Below are 15,997 nucleotides of genomic sequence, written 5' to 3' on the forward strand. Positions count from 1 at the left end.
ATATTTTCCCAGCTTTTATCCTATTCTCGAATTTCCGAATTTCTTTAGTTAACTCTGAAACTCTGGGTTTCGTTGCTCTAACTTCACAATAGGGCGCGTTTATTAAAAAGGGTGCTAGTTAGATCTTAGAGATTGATATTATTTTTTTAAAATTGTATGCCATCCATCCCCTGTACTGACCCTGAATAGTCAAAAAATTTTAATAGTTATATTTTAAGAGTCGCAAATGATTATATATACTTGTACCGGAAAGGAGATAAAACCTGTGACACTGCTGACAACAGTTTTTTATTTGGTAAACACCCTTTCAAAAATATTTATTCAAGTGCTTCATAAATAGAAAAAGAAGAAGATTCTAATTCCCAATAATTCTTAAATAAAAACTACATTTTAAGAAAATCTAAAAGATGAACAAAACTTGCTTGTTTTTCTCGAAAAAACTTTTCTCTAAAATTTTTGGAGTCTTCAAGTCTTTCAATTGCCAGGAATAAATCAAAATTTAAATTAATGATTATTTTTTTTACATTTCTATTTTTTTAGGGCAATTAAATAATTTCTTTTCTTTCAGCATTTAATGCTGAAAGAAGTGAAATTTTGAAGAAGTGAATTTTTAATAATTTTCGAGGAAAGTAAGCTACATTTTTTGTTTTTTTTTGGCAAGTTGAATTTTTTTTCTCAAAATGCTTAGTTTTATAAAAATTATGTCTAAAATCATTCTTATAGAGCAATTCCTTGAATACCGTTTTGCACTTTTTTATCAAAAAAAAAAACGAGAAATTTAAAAAAATAGCATTGGTGTATGGAAAAACACTATTACTCCTTTTTTTAAGAATGCTTAGTTTAATGAGAAAAATTCTTCTTATGAACATTCTTGTAAAACAAGTTCTCATCTATAACATTGCACTCCATGGCTTTTTTGACAAAATTAACAGAGAATTAGAAATTTTTTAAATAACCCATGTCAAGATTACCCTTGAGTTACTTTTCAGCTCTTTTTCAGGCAATCGAGCATAGTTTCGATATTTTTTCAGATAATTCTAAACATTTTCTTGGATATAATACATTGAAAAATTCATGGAAACAATTATCTGCTATTCCAGAACACCTAATATCTTCAATTTCCTAGACTAAATGAAAGCTACATTTAAAAAAAATCTGAAATGAAATTTTGCTGTATGTCTTGAGTTTATGGGAAATTTGTCATGGCTTTTATTGCCTGGAATGTTTTAATTTTTTTAGATTTTATTTTCCAGGCAATTTAATAAATTAAAGTTAAATAAATATATAGTATTGGGGTAATTTTTCACTTTTATTCAGGAAAGTAAGTTAATGTTTGTTAGAATAAATAAATTTATTTTGCATTTTTTTGTCCAAAATGCTTAGTTTTAGGAGCAAAATGCTTAGAATTAATCTTATAAAGCAAAATTTTATCTTGAATTTTGAACTCTTTGAACTCTTTTTTGCTTAAATTAAAATAAACTCAGAAATTTTCAAAAATTAACCGCGGCACTGTCAAGATTAAGCCTTAACTTTAACAGAAATTTTAAACAGAGTGACTCTAAAAGTTTACAGTAAGAGAACACCAGTTATAATACGACTCTTCACCTTATTATCTTATATTATTCATTACATTAAATAGTTTTGCCGTCGTTTATTCAACTCGTTATTCAAACAAGAAAATAAGTAAATCCGACAGCGATCGTTTAAGTAAATAGAATAATTTAGTGTTTGCTATTAGCGCACATGGTAAACCGTGGTGCGAATTTATTATAAAACATGCATAATTTATGAAATCTGATAAATAATTAATAAATGTGTTTAACTACTATAAATAATATATCCGCGAGACCCATTTTGCACGCTATATACAAATAACTACTTATTTGTTGGTGATCGGTAGATTTATTTTAAAAAAAAGTTGTGCAATATGGAAAAAAGTAAACAACATATTGGAAAAATTAAAATTGGTCCTTAAAGAGCAAAAAAGCTTACTTTAATCATTTTCTTGAATTTGGTTCAAAATGGAATCGATAATTTTTATACAAATAATTCTCTTATCTGTTTTTTGTTTTTTTTTTATTTTATTAAAAACTCCTAATTATCTTTTTCCCAATAACTATTTTGCATTAATTTCTATTAGTTAAAGACATTTACTATAAAAAAAAAATTTAATACAAGAATTTTTTTAAGAGCCTATAAAATAGGCAAATATCCAGGTTTTCCCATATAGAAAAAAAAAAAATGAAAAAAAAAACTTTTGTAATTTTTGGCTTCTTAGCTATTTTCTTGCCTTTACATTAAATGGGTCTTAATTTTTTTACGAAAATATTTCAAATCTAGTAACGGATTTTTTTTACGAAGAAATAGGTTGTATTTAACAAATTAAAGAAAAAAAATCTTTTTTGACGCAAATTAAAAAAAATTAAAAAGGCTGATTTTAAATCCGAGTTTCATGTTTGAATATAGATTTTCTCACTGTTTTTCCTTATGTTAAATTTAGAGTAAATAAAAAAAGTAAAATAAAATAAAATAGATGACAGCAGTAGGTTTATTTGCCGAAACGTTGGCTCAAATTAGGTTTTATTATTGAATAAATAGATTTTTCATTCTTTTCAATTCTTCATATAAATTAAAGTAAGGTATATGAGTATAAAAAATCTATTATACCGTAAGTAAATTATTGCACTTGAGAATAGTTGTCGTTAAAGATTTAAGTTCATATTTCTTCTAAATACGTGAATAAGTTTATTTACTTTTTAATAATTGAGCGTATGAGTATTTTTTAAATTAATATTTATTGAAATAGTGATGTAATATCCAACAAAATAGGTAACTAATTCTAAATGTGTCATAAAAATATAGATTTTACAAAAAAAAATTAAAATTTCAAAACAAAATATTATTCACTCACGTAAGGCATCAAATAAAGAGTGAGCATAATTTGTAACTTAATAAATCGTAAAAAATTATTAATTTAATTAAAATGTAAATGTCTTCGCTTAAAGGTATCCTTTGAGTCTATTAACATCATTCATTTAACGTATCTTTAAAACCCCATCCATTAATTTTTTACTTTAAACTACGAATTAAAACATATTCAGACCGTTATTTTGCTCTCTAGGAAATTATGGAAAAAAGTCCTTCCTTGTTAAACACTAACAAATACTAATAAAATTAACTTATTACACTGCATATTTTAATAAACTGAGTAGGTAATTTTTTTATTTAATTTATTGCCAAACATATATGTCTATGACGTAAAAAATCCCCTACAACATACTTAAAAAAAATAAAAAACCCTTACACATCAAGGTCGACGCGACTTTATTCACTGACTGTACGCCCCCTGTATACTCGCGCTCATATTATGCATTCTCCGTCGTAGCAGGTTTTTAATCGGGACTGTACTGTTAAGCATATAGAAAGGGTGGCAATAATTAGCCCTCTTCTGTGCCTAAGTTCCGAACATTTTCCCTCGTCTTTTCACCGGGGTTAAATCTCTTAAAACATCCCCCCACAACATTTTTCCAATTTTCAGTTTACGAGGCCGGAGGTAGTGTATATTCTTCGTTTGCGGCTTGGTTTTACGAACTTTTTTTTAAATATTAGGGTGTGTTTACTGTAAGGTATTTTAGTAAATATACAATGAAAATTTTAATTTGAGTTTTACAAGTATAGATGGAGCAAACTTTATTGCTTATCAGGCATATTTAAGACAAATTTTCTTTAAAATTTAGGTACCTTGCTTTTGAATAATCACCCTTTTATTTAATGCCTTTTGTTTATAACTTTTAAATCAATTACGATAATAAATAATAGCATAAATGAAATGATTCTTATATGCATAATAAAATTTTATTGGAAAAAAGGCATCTAAGTGGTATTTTGTTATTAGGGGTTTCCTCCCAAACCATTTTATTAAGTCTTGAGTCATTAATTCTCTGGAATCTCCTGCAATGGTAATCTATTTGATTTTATTTCTTATACTATAGACACTAAGCTATCAAGCAGTTCATATTCCTCGTTGTTCGTGCGCATCCTATACTGTGATGTTTGTCGTTCCCATACTGCCCCAAATATTCTCCTAAAAATCCTTCGTTTCAAAACCATTGAATATTAACATGTCTTATATGGACATAGTTCATGTTTTGCTAACAAAAGTTACACCTGGTCTTACATTAGTTTTATATATATTTTTTTTTGTTTGGTCAGAATTCCTAATCGTAATAATTGCTGGAATAGGTTATACCATTTATTTTCTTGTAGCATGCGCTGTCTTATTTCTACGTTAGCGTTATTATCTGAGCTAAGGCTAGGTTAAATAAAGCTAGTAACAGTGCATCCTCTTGTTTAAGACCAGTAGTTACATCAAATCTATCGCTGTATTGACTATCTATTTTAATTGTAACCTATGATCCTTTAAAACATACTTTAATCATTCTTATGAGTTTGCTGGGTATTCTAAGTTGAACTTGCTCAGAAGATACTATCTGATCCTCTACTAAATTCCCAGCATTTTTCTAATATTTTTCTTAATGGAAATAGCTGATCTGGTGCTGATCCTTTCCTTCTTATTCCACTTTGGTATTCTCCAGGTATTTTTTTCTGCATACGATGTTATTCGGTTCTTCGAACATGCTATTTTATTATTTTTTAGCTTTTTAATGGCTTGAGCTGTTTCTTCCCTAGAAGATGGATTAACTCATACTTCAACGATATGTCGTTTATCATCCTCTTGATATGTCTTCTATACTAAGTAGATTGATAAAGTATGCTTTTTAGATATTTAGGATCTCCTACACGCTAGTCATACGTTTACCATTGTCATTAGTAAGCATTGTAAAGGTTTTTGAGTGAAATTTTCTATGTATATTTTCTTGCTTTAAAATTTTCTTGAGTTCCTATGTGTTCTTTTTCTCTACACTTGTAGATGTTTATTTTTCCATTCTCTTACCTTTTTTACAAAAGTTTTTGCATTTATTCCTTAAATTATGACACCTATTTCTATTTTCGTCCAATGAATTTAATAATACCTTGATCCTTGTTTAATGCTTTTCCCCAATGCCGGTAACAATCTGTTGGCTCCTTGGATCATTCTCCTTATTGTCTTTCAAGTATCTTTTACTGCTAGTAGGTTCTGTGCTTGTTCTGTATTTCTGTGTATGTTATTTTTGTGCCCTATTTTTTGTTGTTACTGATTAATACCATCTGGTTATTTTAGCTTTTCGATATTTAACTGTACTTCATTCTTGTGACTATTCTTCTTTCTCTGCAGTTAGTTCGTCTGCTTTCTCGTTATGCTGTTGTTAGATATCCAAGTTTGTTTGTTTACATCTTTATATGCATCCTCTCTACCTGATCTGGATTTAAACATCATCTTGTATTATAAAATGACCTTTGAAAAAGCTACCTTTTCCTGTGAATCAATATAAAACATTATTAAACTTGTCTATGTTCTAAATTCAAGAACGGAACGGTCAACAGCGAATGTAAAGAAAAAATCTGGTTTAATTGTGTTTGAAAAGTGTACACAGTCTAATATAGTAGAAACTGCATAATTTCTAGATTAGAAAATGAATCTTGATACTAGAACAATTCAGATATGTATTTGAACATCATTAAGCATTAGATCTTTACGTTTAGTAACCTTGTTTCATGATTTGACATGAAGCATGACCAAACTTTTCTAGGTGCTGAATTTAATAACGCAATGCCCAATAGTAAATGCAAAGAAAAGTCTGGTTTAAATGTTTCTGAAGACTGTACACAGAATAATGTACTAAATACTGCAAAATCTTAGGATAAGAAAATGGATCAGGATACTAGGATAAGTATTCTAATATAAGAAAATTTAAGGGTATTTGCTGGTTCTTCTTGATTCAGCAAGGCATTTGACACGATAGATCACAATTTCTTAAGTTCTTACATTATCTTTTAGGTAGAACACACTTTGTGCTTTTAAGCAGTAAAGAGTCGTTGTTATGGAGTACACATTGTTGAGTTTATCAATAGCTATTGAAGACTGCAAAATCAAGTCTAGTTTCATTATCATTGAAAGAGTCCATTTCTAGAAGGGAATTGGTCTATTTTTTTGCTCATAGAAAAATTTGGGGAGGTAAGGCTTTATAAAGTTGCAACTATTAGTATGTTCAAATAAAAAAAATGGTAAGATCGTCACGATCTCTTCTCTTCTCAAGCCTCTTTCATATTTAATTATTTTAATTTGCAATAAAAAGGTTTTTTCAAGGAAATTTCTAAGACCTATTCCATATATTAGTAACTTCTCTACATTATGAAAATAAAACCTTGCAAAAGTTTAATAAATTATTTCTCTCTTACGAATACTTTAATACATAATATTCGATTGATATACAATGGCTAATAAATCTACTGAGATTTAAAATTTAATAAATAATTTTCGCTATTCGAGGTGAGCGACAACAAATTCATACTTATGTATAAAATGACAAGCGATTTGCATAAATACTGTAGAGTAACTAAGCCTGTTTGCATATAAACGAACATACACTTATCTAACTGTATTAATTTCACGGCGGGGCATCGATCTGAGCAAGTAGTTCTATGAAGCTGTAACGATCTTGTTTTTTTATGCAAACAAGTTATCCTTATTTATTGTCTATTTTTTTAAATTTATTTATGGCAAAAGGGTATTAACCTAAATGAATTTAACCTGCCCTGCCCACTAACACATACTAATTTTGCGATGCCTCTCAATTTTATGACAATAAAACAACAATTTATAAATAATAAAAATATCATTATAAAACCAAAATTAAAAACTCGTTTAATTTATATCGATGCCCATCCAATTTTTTCTCATATTACACCGAAAAATTGTATTAACTAAATTGAAAAGTAATGTTTCGTGTTATGGCGTTTTTGCTTTTTGATGTTGTTAATGGATTATTAATGACAACGCTACTAAACGGGAAGCTTTTAGGTGTACTCGTCCTTTTTTGTTTTTATTTACTGTTAAATTAGTCATAATTATTTTTTTTTTAGGTTTTGATATATATTACTAACCTTCCACTTTTCGTAATAACCATCTCGGTTCCTAACTTATGGAACTTTTCCCATAAATCTTTTCCTTCTAATGTTACTTTGGGATCGTCCACAACGCCATCGTCTTCCGGTTGGATTGCACGTAAAGGTCTTACCATTGCAGAGTGGTGATTATGGACCGCCTGCAATTAATTAATACATAATTTTTGAATGACTCTTTGAGACATTTTATATATTGTTCAGCTGCAGCATTGTTTAAATAAACAATTATTTTTTGGCATAATTTTAATGGACATCATGTCACTTTTTTACGATAATTGAGAAAAACTGAATTGTTCAGTTGAACAGTTCTGCTGTTCTATTTTGACGCATATATGATACATGCGTAATTAGGGCTGCTGTCTAGTTAGAATAGCAACGGTAATTTTACAGATTAAATTTGAAAATCGTATTTGCATGGCGTTTTTTTTAACCGAGTTTTTTTAGTGTGTTTTACTTATTTTGAAGTAAAATGTTTACACGTTACATTTTCGATTTTTAATACTACCAAAATACAGTTAACTCTAAGCGGTTTGTAATTTTTTTTTAATAACACCAGGCCACGAATTCTAATTTCACGTCAAATTATATAGTTGTCATAGTGTAGGAATACTGTGCAATTTGAACACCAATTTTAAGGCATGACCCGGTTATGGTACATATGGCTCCTAAACTAATATAACGCAATGATGTTGGGAAAACTGCAAAACGAGTATGAATTGAATAACTACATGAAGAATAATAGACAGCAACGGTAGTAATTTTGCGGGTAAGAGTACAAAGATCGTATTCGTATTAGGTTTTTTAAACTGAAATTTTTTTAATTAAACTGAAATTTTAAGGTGTGACACGTATATGGGTTACACCTGATAAATAAAATTATATAAGACGCACCAGTGTGTCATTTGGTAGTTAATATATAATTTGGAAGGTACTCTAAAGGTACGACTTGAATTAAATAATATTTATTTATAAATAAAATGTTAATTTAGGCAGAAAATTTGATATTTTTATTAAGTAATTTTGGCAATATTTGACCTAATATTTGGCCAAGATTTTTCCCTAGGCAAGAGCAAAAAAATAAAAGCAAGATTTTTTTTTAATATTAATTAATATGCATTATAAAGCAATCCAGAAAAAAAAAACGAAAAACGTTTATAGTAAAGGCATAAATTAATCTACAACTTTTATTTAATTATTTTAAAGATTTTACTGTGTTATATTAGGAAGTGCATGTTAAACTTATTTAGAAATTATTTTAAATGCTTAAGAAATTTCTGTAAAATGCCTGGAAAATATGTTAAATTTAATTTTTGTTTTGTTTGTTTTTTTTGGCTTTATGCTTGGCACATTTACCCACTCGTTCTATTAAAGTACACTATAACAAATTAAGATTAGTCAAACACTTTGAGTTTATTAATTTGATTATCAAGAACCAAATATTGCAAATCTCTAAAGTTGCAATATACCGTGAGATTAACTGCCTAAAAATAATAGTTTCTAATATAATAATTAATTTACAAAGAAATCTAAACCAAGGAATAACAAGATAGTAAATGAAAAATCACAGTTTATCGTAAATTTTGTCACAGACTAATAATTTTTAAAAGAGGATAATATAAAATGTAACTTTTCGCAAACAGAAAACTTATCCATCCCAGTTCCTAACTTATAAAATATTTCCTTTTTCTGGATCTTGTAGTTAGACTTTATGCATTAGGAATTATGGTTATGTGCCACCCAATTATTTTTAGCATAACCTTTCAGGACAAGATTGCCATTGTATTTTATTAAAACCGCCAGAAAGGCCATTAAATAATTATTTTTATAATTAATTGATATTGCAAACAGCTGTTTAAAATGATCATAAAATAAATCTTTTTTTTCGTTAACGTTTCGGAAATGCTAAAGTAATAACTAATCCTAAAAATACGTTATAATTAATTTTATTTACATAAATTTGCATTTATAGCGTGTAAAAATCAGGCAAGTTATTATTTAACAGTCAACTGTAATTTTTAGACGTGAATTTTTAATTAGATACATACACTTATGAAGATCAACAATTTGGCAACAATATTCTGATTATTCTGATATCAGAGGTATTTTTAAATTTATTAGCTCTGTTGTCGTATCTGTCTTGCTTGGAACTATAGTTTTTATTTTAGCGCTATGGTTGAAAAATACAGAATGTAACAACCTATTAGCTACTTAGGGGATTTTAAATAGCTACTAAACTATAAATTATTTAAATTATACCTGCAAAAGAACGTCCTCAGCCGTAGTATAGGGATGTCCCGGTAATGCGTGATGAGGATGCGGGATTTTCGGGATCAATGTTCCGGGATAGCAACCGTGTGGAGCGGCTGCCGCCGCTTGTTGTGCGAGCAACGAGGGAAAAAAAGCTCCGGCGGCACCAGGTCCGGTGGGTGAGGTGGATGCCGCTCCAGGAGAGTTGTTGTTGGCTGCTGTGAGTAACGACGATACACTAAAACAAAATAAACGAAATTAATTGATAAGCAAAAACAGTGTAAGTCCTCACTGTAGTGTTGTTAGAAGATCCTTTAAAACGAGTATGAATATTAGTGATTAATTTTTAAATAAAGAAGAAGATTTCTTATAAAATATACAGCTTTCTTATAAATTATGTGCAGATGATATGTGCATTTTTTGGGCTTGAATTATTCTAAAATTGGATTTGTTTGTAAGGTTGATTTGCTGCACCGCTATACTATATTATTTTTTTTTAAGAATACGAAAATCATACCCTATGAAGTTATGCTTGTAGTGTTGTGAAAAAACTTATAGTTTATTAAAAGTTATTATTAAAAATACAAAAAACTTAAAATTAGTGTTTTTCCCAAATACTCATTAATAAGTATTTTATTACACACAAATTACTAAAAAATTAATTTTGAAATACTTTTTTATTTGATGCATGACTTGACTAAAGGATATAATTCTATTTTAATTTAATGACTTAAAATCTTACCTAAACCATGTGTTACTAATATAATTTACATTGTACCTCAATTTTAACACAAAATCAATACTTAAAAATTTATTAAAATGAATTTACTTAAATTACCCAATTGTAAGTATGTGATTAGTTAAAAAAATCTAATTATTTAAAAATTTTTAACAACACTTTCAATATTAACCCATTAGTGCGTAGAGTCCCTTTAAAAGATTTTGTATTTTTATATGACCATGGATCCGGAACTTTACTCTACTCGAAATGGAGGGTAAGTTTCAATTTTTTATATCGATTGGTTTTGAAAACAGGGTAAAGAAATTCAGTAAATATATTGTGTTTGAGGTTAGAATCATCATACAATTTTGTCTGCAAAACAAAAATGTGTTATTGTTTTCTTTAACATAAATATTTGTTCTGTCCCTTATTAGGGACTATATGCAAAATAGACAATCCTCAGTATAATTCGTAATTCGTATTTTGCAGATTATCTCTGCATGAATAATTGCAGATATTATTTGAAGAAAATGATGGTGAAGTTCAAAAAAATGTTGATGTTTACATTGGAATTCCTGATGACCTAGGCGAAGACAGCGACAGCTCTGATGATGAGCATATCGGAGGTGTAAATCGCTTATGCCGTGGAATACTTCAGCAGAATTTTGAAGTAAGAGCCAGAAAACAATATGATTTTGACAAGGAAGATCTAGTTCCTCTAGCCCAACTATTTCCAAAGTCTAAGGGTTTAACTCGTCAAACTTATGAAGCCCCATCTAATGAACAAGATGATTTTGATGAAGAAGAATTAATACCTTAAGCAAATCTGCTTTCTAAACCTGGGTCAAGTATAAGTCAAAGCAATTTTTTAACCCCTAAACGTAAAAAGCTATACGAATGGAACGCAGATCCCCCATTTTTTCTATGAATACAAACTGTGTGCCACGAGAGCCATGTCAAGAAGCAAAAGAAGCCCAAAATTCGTTAGATTTTTTAAAACTGTTTTTCGATAAAGATCTTAGATCGAAAATTGTTGAGGAAACAAATAAATACGGCCAACAAAAAAATAAGGAGCTAAATTTCACAAAAGAAGAGTTATATGTACTACTTGGAGTTATGCTTTTTTTTGGTTATGCAAAATATCCGAACAAGAGGATGTTTATATATAATATGCGAGCAAGAAGTGTTACGTCGCCACATCCATTTCAACGATAATGCTAATATTGATCGCAGTGACCGGCTTTACAAAATTCGCCCTCTACTAAAATCACTGAATGAGAATTTCAAAAAACACGGAGATTTGGATGAACATATTTCAATTAATGAAAGCATGATACCCTACTATGACAAACACTATGCCAAACAGTATATCAAGGGCAAGCCGATAAGATTCGGCTTCAAAAACTAGGCTCTATGCAGTAGTAATGGGTACATAATTTCGTTTGAGATTTACTGTGGCAAATCAGATGCAGAAAAATTTTTTGGTCTTGGTGGAGACGTGGTTATATCCTTACTATATAAATCGGAAGTGCCTTCTAACTAGGGATATAAAATTTTTGTTGATAATTATTTTACAAGCCTGAGTTTACTGAACCATCTCTCGAAAAATAAAATTTGTGCAACGGCTGCAGTAAGAGAGATTCTAACAGAAAAGTATCCATTTCCTGAAAGTACTTTATGGAAATCAAAACCAAGGGGAAGCCACAGTTTTGTTTCCTGTGATAACGTTACTTTTGTACGTTGGAAGGACAACAAGGTTGTGACATTGGGTGCCAACTTCGAAAGTAATGTTAATTGTTACCACATCTAGATGGTGTAAGGAAACTAAAACTAGAAAACAAATTCCACAACCAAAAATTATAGCTGGATACAATAAACACATGGGAGGAGTTGATGAAATGAATGGGCTGATTGCTTCGTATAGGACAAGAATGCGACAGCGAAAATGGTATTGGCCAATAGTTCCATATTTATTAGATGTAAGCATCTCAAATGGCTGGGTACTTATGAAACAGCTAAGAACAAATGATGCAAATTGTGCCTCCTTACTAGAATTTCGGAGGTATATCGCCCTAAGTTTTTTACAGTCTTATGGTAAAAAACCAAGTAAAGGAAAAACTACGCTTCCAGTTCATAAAGCCTCTAGATTTGATAATATAGGACATTACAAGAATTGTTTAAAACAACTTAATGTAGTACAAAACTTTATTTTAAAAGTTATATACAAAAAACAAAAAAGATTTCCTACACAACAATTATATTCTGAAGAAATTTTTAATATGCGCTCAATTTACATATTGTCAACATGCATTTATACACATAAATCAGAAAAAATCAAGAATTATGTTAGTCATTCCTACACAACCCGAAATAATATAAACAGACACCTAAAAATACCAAACATAAAAAAAACTATAGGGCAACGATTTTTAGGATACTTGTCCCCGAAATTTTATAACATCTTACCAAACAGCTTAAAAAATATAAATAATATTAAAAACTTTAGTAAGGTCTGTAGAAAATTTATTTATTCAAATATAAATAAATTTAATTTTTTTAAATAGTTTTGGGAAGGGAAATTTTATTGGAGAATTTTTGTTTAGTTGTAGATTATGGTTAGTTATATTTTATATTATTACTAAAATTTTGTGATTTCTCAGCATACACAAACAGATGTTACAACATCTAGGTGTATGTTAAAAACAATGACTGTTAACTATTATTATTGAATATAATTAAGTTAAAAATTGTTATAATATAACCAAAATGATTAATAAATTTGAATTTGAATTTGAATTTGAATTCGGTACAATGAATCTGATCGAAGGTGCCAAGTATGCAAGAAGAAAAATAACTTTATATGTGTAAAATGTGACTGTGGACTTCATCCAAAAAATTGTTTCCAAAATTTCCATACAAACTAAATAATATTAATTTTATGTATTTTATGCATGCAGTCCCTTTTGACGGACGCATCATAACACACTAATAAAAACCAATATTTGATTTTTGTATTTTTTTTTATATCTTATTTAAGTCATTTAACTAATTCATAAAGAAAAAATACAAAAAAAACAATTTTTATAAGTTCATGCACTAATGGGTTAAGCATAATTTTTGTAAATACGTTTTTATTTTTATTTATTTTTTACCAGTTAAAATCATGTAGCTACCTTTAAATAGTTAGGTGAAATAACTTATCTCAAGATAGCGAAAAATATAACAAAAACTTTATTAAAAAGTTTATCAGTAAAAACGTGATTTTTTCCGAATATTATTGGAAATATTTTCCTGAGTTTAAAATTAATTTATATTATACCTCAAATTGTAATTTTTTTATTAGTTTGATTTTTTTTGTTTAAGTAAATATAAAATAAATCCGAATCTGTTTAAGTAATAAAATTATTTAAATAAATTAAACGAATAAAATTCCCTGTTTATTTAAATTTATTTCTAAAAAAAATTAGAAAATTCAGATAGCAAAGAAAGTTTCGGTCAATATAAAGATCTTCTCTAGAAACTAAACCTAAAATTTCATATATCAGATTTCTAAGAAAAATACAAAAAAATTTATTATTTTACTTAAATCCGAGTTTAAATCAAGTGTTATTTTCGGAAAAATATAAACATTCTTTTTATAACCATTACCAATAATATTTTTGATGAAAACTTATATATAAAAGCATTAAAAGGTTTTCACTTAAAAATAGTCAAGAAACAAAACACTTTTCTTTTAGCCTTACATCAATATTGACACTTGTTCCAAATATAATTTTTATACTTAACTTAGATGGATGCGATGTCATCTTTAAACTAAAACTAAATTAATTTGATTATTTATATAACTATATTTAAACTAATTTCTATCTTAAGAGAGAATATTTTCAACATTTTGGACATCAGGCATTCCATCTTTGGGGACTTAAAACCTATATATATATATATATTCATTTAAATATTTTATTGTAGGCATTTTTGGGCCAATTGAATTTTTTATATATAATTCCTATTTTTATTAAAATTCTCACAAATTGAGAATATATAAGTCATAAAAAAAGTTTGGTGAAAAATGTACCTAAGACTTGTTAAAAAATGTCCTTATTAATGTATTCATAATTTTTGTATTTTAAAAAATCTTAAGAAATTAGAAACATTTTTGAAAAAGTAGTTTTTAAAATATTCATACGCTAAATCCAAGTCTAAGTATCTAATTAACCAGTAAAATGTTTTAATTAAAATCAATATAAATAAAGTTAAAATTACTCTAAAGATATTTAAAGCCTAAATAAAATATTTGATGCATCATTATAACAATCAATAGCAGTTATCTATTTACTGCAGGATGTAGGCCTCCTTCAGATTTTTCCAATTGTTCCGATTTTGTGCTCTCGATTTGATGATCCGAGCCATCGTTGATTTATCTTTAAGGAGGTCAACCAACTAACCGTTTTGTTAGGCGTGGTTTTCAATACAATAATCTTTTTGCCCATCTTTCCTTTGGCTGTGTAGCTAAGTGTCCTGCCTAAGACCATTAGGCGTTGGATATTTTCTCGATGACGTCGGTCACTTTCATTTGTCGATGAATATCCTTCTTTCTAATAGGCTCGCAAAGGTTTAGTCGCATCATAGCTCTTTCCATAGCTCTCTGATTTACCCTTAGTCTATTGGAGCTGTCATCACCGTCATTGTTTTTAAGCCATACGTCATTATTGAAAACGTCGCTTTCTTGAGTTTCAGTATTTTGCTTTTAAACATCTAGTTTAATCTACCAAAAGCTGTCGATCCAAGTTTGACCCTTCTAGAAGGTTCGGCTGTTTGGTTTTCTTTGATGATTTTTATGGCTTGCCATATATTTGTCAATCTTTTCGATTCTTTGTTGATTAATTATTCTTTACTCCTGCTTAAAATTTTAGTTTTGTAAAGATTAATTCCAAGGTCCACTTTTGCAAATTCGTGATGTAGTTGTTCGAGCATTATCTGGAGTTTTTTTATGCGACAAGGCAATTATAACAACATCATTAGAAAATCGTAGCATTTTACCGTCCATCATAATACCATTTTTTTTTCCATCCAGTGTCTTGAAGTCTTGATTAAGTATCTCTCACTTTTCATTTTGTCTAATTTGACTCCTTCAGATTTTTCCAATTGTTCCGATTTTGTGCTCTCGATTTGATGATCCGAGCCATCGTTGATTTATCTTTAAGGAGGTCAACCAACTAACCGTTTTGTTAGGCGTGGTTTTCAATACAATAATCTTTTTGCCCATCTTTCCTTTGGCTGTGTAGCTAAGTGTCCTGCCTAAGACCATTAGGCGTTGGATATTTTCTCGATGACGTCGGTCACTTTCATTTGTCGATGAATATCCTTCTTTCTAATAGGCTCGCAAAGGTTTAGTCGCATCATAGCTCTTTCCATAGCTCTCTGATTTACCCTTAGTCTATTGGAGCTGTCATCACCGTCATTGTTTTTAAGCCATACGTCATTATTGAAAACGTCGCTTTCTTGAGTTTCAGTATTTTGCTTTTAAACATCTAGTTTAATCTACCAAAAGCTGTCGATCCAAGTTTGACCCTTCTAGAAGGTTCGGCTGTTTGGTTTTCTTTGATGATTTTTATGGCTTGCCATATATTTGTCAATCTTTTCGATTCTTTGTTGATTAATTATTCTTTACTCCTGCTTAAAATTTTAGTTTTGTAAAGATTAATTCCAAGGTCCACTTTTGCAAATTCGTGATGTAGTTGTTCGAGCATTATCTGGAGTTTTTTTATGCGACAAGGCAATTATAACAACATCATTAGAAAATCGTAGCATTTTACCGTCCATCATAATACCATTTTTTTTTCCATCCAGTGTCTTGAAGTCTTGATTAAGTATCTCTCACTTTTCATTTTGTCTAATTTGACAGTTAAGGATATAAATAAGGGTGATAATGCATTTTGGAATAATGCATCTGCTAAATTTTTC

General features: G+C 29.0%; 1 protein-coding gene across 6 annotated transcripts in view; it reads right to left on the minus strand.

The window, feature by feature from the left end:
* The window catches only part of LOC126738409 (optomotor-blind protein), a 164,525-nt gene that overhangs the window by 138,260 nt on the left and 10,268 nt on the right, over positions 1 to 15,997 (minus strand). For all 6 annotated transcript variants that reach the window (XM_050443736.1, XM_050443735.1, XM_050443732.1 and 3 more), the window contains exons 3-4: positions 9,322 to 9,550; positions 7,045 to 7,205 (exon numbers count right to left, since the gene is read on the minus strand). In XM_050443736.1, coding sequence (XP_050299693.1) covers positions 7,045 to 7,205; positions 9,322 to 9,550 — 390 coding nt within the window. The remainder of the gene's footprint in view (positions 1 to 7,044; positions 7,206 to 9,321; positions 9,551 to 15,997) is intronic.

This window comes from Anthonomus grandis, chromosome 7, assembly GCF_022605725.1.
Source record: "Anthonomus grandis grandis chromosome 7, icAntGran1.3, whole genome shotgun sequence".
NCBI lineage: Eukaryota > Metazoa > Arthropoda > Insecta > Coleoptera > Curculionidae > Anthonomus > Anthonomus grandis.